The following is a 5,000-nucleotide window of genomic DNA, read 5'->3' as shown; positions in this document are numbered from 1 at the left end:
TGTGTGTGGTACTCGTATGATTCTGTTCCTGTATGTGTGTGTGTGTGTGTGTGTGTGTGTGTGTGTGTGGTACTCGTATGATTCTGTTCCTGTGTGTGTGTGTGTGTGTGTGTGGTACTCGTATGATTCTGTTCCTGTTCCTGTGTGTGTGTGTGGTACTCGTATGATTCTGTTGTGTGTGTGAGGTAGAGCATCTCCAGCCCCTCAGAGTTGTTGAGCAGAGACGGGTCCTTACCAAGCACAGGCGCAGTGGCCTTAGTCTCCTCCAGGGGGCAGCACACACAAACATCAGCCTTCATAACTCAACAAACTAGCCCAAAGCCTTCAGCACTAGTTAGACTATTGCAATGCACTTGTTAATGGTCTCCCAAAACTAAGACTAAGAAGAGAGAGCACATCACCCCTGTGTTAGCTGAACTGCACTGTTAATTACTTACAAAGCTCTAAATGGCCTAGCACCTTCATATATCTGCAGGCCTCAACCATGCCTCTCCTGTATGTCTCCTCTTCTCCTATGTGTGTGTGTGTGTGTGTCTCTCCTCTTCTCCTGTGTGTGTGTGTGTGTGTGTGTGTGTTAGGGCTTTGACTTTTGCCCAAAAATTATATTCGAAGTTCGTTTGTTTATTAATATTAAAATTCGAATATATTCGAATATGTATTAATCATATTTTAACCATTAAATGTCTTCAGTAAGACCGATATTGGTATCAAACTTAAGTTCTATATGTTCTGTCCACCAGAGGGCAGTGTATCAGTCAATGTCAATAGACTACGTGCAAGAAAGGCTGAGTATTTATGTGTGTGTAAAATTGTTATTATTGAGCATAGGGCTGGGCGATAAAACGATAGCGATATGTATCGCAATAGACATGTAATTGATCAATAAAAAATAAGTTCGATAGAACATTCATAATTAAAAGCAACACACACCTCCTGCCTTACGTTGTCCATAAATAAATAGGCTAAGTAAATTTATCTTGCATTGTAGTATGTCAAACTCTACCAGAGTAGGCGACAGAAGTAGGCCTACCTCAACACAGACTCCCCTTGCCCCGTTCTCTCTCTCTCTCTCTCTCTCTCTCTCTCTCTCTCAACAGGCGCATCCCTCCTCAGCATGCACATGTAATCCAAACATTAATAGTGTAAGACGACTGGCTAAAATGCTATTAAATCCGGTTAGCATCATTAGCACGCTGCACGAATTTGTTCAAAACTGTTGCATTCAAATTGACTGTTAAGTTCTAATCATCTCAATCCCGATGCAAATGGAAAAGTATTTTCCAAGACTCAAACGGGCCTGTCCCAAGGAGAAAAAGTATTCATTTAAAACTTAAACACACGTGGGGAAACTGAACAGTCTAACCAGTAGACTATGATAATCTAGCAAATTAAGCTAACGTTACTTTGTTTACAATATTTCCAGGCTTCAACCAGTGCAGCTTTTCATTCAGACTAATCTGCACTTTTATTTATTTGAGTGTTTTTCATGATTGTGTTGCCATTTATTTTCCCTGTTGGCTTTGATTGATAACCTTCCTCTGATTCAATCGCCTCAGTTAAGTTTAAAATAAAAGTGTCTATTATGTCTATGTGTGAGCTAACTAAGCGCGAACCAGCCAGGATGCTAACGTCACCTACAGGAGCCCAGATGACCAATAATGAGCTCGCGATTTTCCTTCACCAGGCGTGAAAAAAAACTCAGAATCTGAATTGAAAATACAGTTTACAACCAAATACATTTACAAAAAAATATCTCCATAGGCTACAGGTTCGAATATTAAGAGATCCCTAAAATTCGTTCGAATATCTTTAATTTTTAAAATAATCGAATTATATTCGAATAACGAAGTTCGGAGTCAAAGCCCTAGTGTGTGTGTGTGTGTATGTGTCTCCTCTTCTCCTGTGTGTGTGTGTGTGTGTGTGTGTGTGTGTCTCCTCTTCTCCTGTGTGTGTGTGCGCACCACCTCTCTGCTCTCTCTGCTACACCACCTCTCTGCTCTCTCTGCTACACCACCTCTCTGCTCTCTCTCTGCTACACCACCTCTCTGCTCTCTCTCTGCTTCACCACCTCTCTGCTACACCACCTCTCTGCTCTCTCTCTGCTACACCACCTCTCTGCTACACCACCTCTCTGCTCTCTCTGCTACACCACCTCTCTGCTCTCTCTGCTACACCACCTCTCTGCTACACCACCTCTCTGCTCTCTCTGCTACACCACCTCTCTGCTCTCTCTGCTACACCACCTCTCTGCTCTCTCTCTGCTACACCACCTCTCTGCTCTCTCTCTGCTACACCATCTCTCTGCTACACCACCTCTCTGCTCTCTCTGCTACACCACCTCTCTGCTCTCTCTGCTACACCACCTCTCTGCTACACCACCTCTCTGCTCTCTCTCTGCTACACCACCTCTCTGCTCTCTCTCTGCTACACCACCTCTCTGCTACACCACCTCTCTGCTCTCTCTGCTACACCACCTCTCTGCTCTCTCTCTGCTACACCACCTCTCTGCTACACCACCTCTCTGCTCTCTCTCTGCTACACCACCTCTCTGCTCTCTCTCTGCTACACCACCTCTCTGCTACACCACCTCTCTGCTCTCTCTGCTACACCACCTCTCTGCTCTCTCTGCTACACCACCTCTCTGCTCTCTCTGCTACACCACCTCTCTGCTACACCACCTCTCTGCTCTCTCTCTGCTACACCACCTCTCTGCTACACCACCTCTCTGCTCTCTCTGCTACACCACCTCTCTGCTCTCTCTGCTACACCACCTCTCTGCTCTCTCTCTGCTACACCACCTCTCTGCTCTCTCTGCTACACCACCTCTCTGCTACACCACCTCTCTGCTCTCTCTCTGCTACACCACCTCTCTGCTCTCTCTGCTACACCACCTCTCTGCTACACCACCTCTCTGCTCTCTCTCTGCTACACCACCTCTCTGCTACACCACCTCTCTGCTCTCTCTGCTACACCACCTCTCTGCTCTCTCTCTGCTACACCACCTCTCTGCTACACCACCTCTCTGCTCTCTCTCTGCTACACCACCTCTCTGCTCTCTCTCTGCTACACCACCTCTCTGCTACACCACCTCTCTGCTCTCTCTGCTACACCACCTCTCTGCTCTCTCTCTGCTACACCACCTCTCTGCTACACCACCTCTCTGCTCTCTCTCTGCTACACCACCTCTCTGCTCTCTCTCTGCTACACCATCTCTCTGCTCTCTCTGCTACACCACCTCTCTGCTACACCACCTCTCTGCTCTCATGATTTCTCTTGTAAAGAGAGAAGAGTGGTCCCGGGAAAAGAGAGAGAAAACAGAGAGAGAGAAAACAGAGAGAGAGAAAAGGGAAAAAGAAGCCAGGAAAGGAAATCATTGCTGCATCAAGAGAAAGCCAGAAAAAGATAAAGAGAGAGAAATTGAGGAATGGTACCTGAATGAGTATCTTTCCTAGGCAGACGGATGGAGTGCTCATCTCAGCAAGGAACATCACGCCCTGGAAGTAGTCCCCTTTCCCCTGCCGCCAGAACTACACACACACACACACACACACACACACACACACACAAACATATTACGCCCTGGAAGTAGTCCCCTTTCCCCTGCCGCCAGAACTACACACACACACACACACACACACACACACACACACACACAAACATATTACATCCTGGAAGTAATCCCCTTTCCCCTGCCGCCAGAACTACACACACACACACACACACACACACACACACACAAACATATTACATCCTGGAAGTAGTCCCCTTTCCCCTGCCGCCAGAACCACACACACACACACACACACACACACACACGCACGCACGCACGCACGCACACAGTATACTTTACTTGGGCAGTGCATGCGTGCGTGCATGTGTAGATATATTCCAGCCTTGTTGGGAGTTGCTTTGGGTTAAAAAGTATCAGCCAAATGTAATGAAATGTAATATATTACAATCTGATAGTAGTGTGTGTGTGTGTGTGTGTGTGCGCGTGGATGCATGGTAGTATTGAGTGTGTGCATGCATGTGTGTTTGCTTAAGTGTGTGTGTGTTGATAAAGAAAGAGGCAGACTTTACCACAGACACAGGGAAGCAGACCAGCACCATGACAACGTGGTGTAGCACCATGAGGAACTCCCGGTGCACGTAGCCAATCACTGTGCTGAGGGGCGTGGCCTCGTGCCCTTTGACCTGCGTCTTGTACCAGTGGCAGAGGAACATGGCATAGATGTCGTACACAAAATACGGCACCGCAAATAGGATGTAGGCGCTTGTCAGCCAATGCCTGAGAACACACACACACACAGGAGAAGAGGACACACACACACACACACACACACACACACAGGAAAAGAGGACACACACACACACACACACACACACACACACACACAGGTGAAGAGGAGACACACAAAATATATTTGGTAACTTCTGTAGACATCCAAAATGGGGTGGGGGTTAAAATTAGTAGGGAAAAAAAATAGATAATAAACATAAACAGTCATATATATCTTTTTGTCGTGGTATAGTCTTAATTTTCATTTAGAGGTCTTGAAAAGGTCTTAAAAAGTCTTTAAATTTGCACTTGGAAAATGTGCAGATACCCTGAAAAAGACCGTTGGTTAGCTAGCTCATTTAAAATATCCTAAACTTTTTTTTGACCCTGCCTTTAAAAAAAAAATCGGAATCGAGAATCGTTAGGAACCGGAATCGAAATAAGAAATCGGAATTGGAATCGTTCAAATTGAAACGATACCCAACCCTAATCCTCACACACTCACAGGGTTGGGTATCGTTTGGGCTTTATCAGATACCGGTGCTAAATCGATACTTTTGAAATGGTGCCGGTGCCTAAACCGGTACTTTGTTTTTACAATAAAATGGTCTAAAGCATGAATTGCTTTTTTTGATTGATAAGACTAAAATATATTTAATTTACTATCAATATCTCATTGCTTCTACACATAATACATTTAAATGTTTAAACAGCTTGCCAT

The 5,000-nt window shown here is 45.4% G+C and overlaps 1 protein-coding gene across 1 annotated transcript in view; it reads right to left on the bottom strand.

Annotated features, from left to right (window-relative positions):
- LOC143137423 (ceramide synthase-like) overlaps positions 1-5,000 on the bottom strand; it is a 19,486-nt gene that overhangs the window by 12,707 nt on the left and 1,779 nt on the right. Inside the window, exons 2-3 of the mRNA XM_076297608.1 lie at positions 4,081-4,288; positions 3,432-3,527 (exon numbers count right to left, since the gene is read on the bottom strand). Coding sequence (XP_076153723.1) covers positions 3,432-3,527; positions 4,081-4,288 — 304 coding nt within the window. The remainder of the gene's footprint in view (positions 1-3,431; positions 3,528-4,080; positions 4,289-5,000) is intronic.

The sequence above is a fragment of the Alosa pseudoharengus genome, unplaced genomic scaffold (assembly GCF_046254945.1).
Source record: "Alosa pseudoharengus isolate Yale_2024_CS ecotype anadromous, Long Island Sound unplaced genomic scaffold, YU_APseudo_1.1 YU_APseudo_1.1_scf_21, whole genome shotgun sequence".
Taxonomy (NCBI): Eukaryota; Metazoa; Chordata; class Actinopteri; order Clupeiformes; family Clupeidae; genus Alosa; species Alosa pseudoharengus.
Note: the sequence above shows the minus strand (reverse complement) of the source record. Positions and strands in the feature narration are given on the sequence as shown.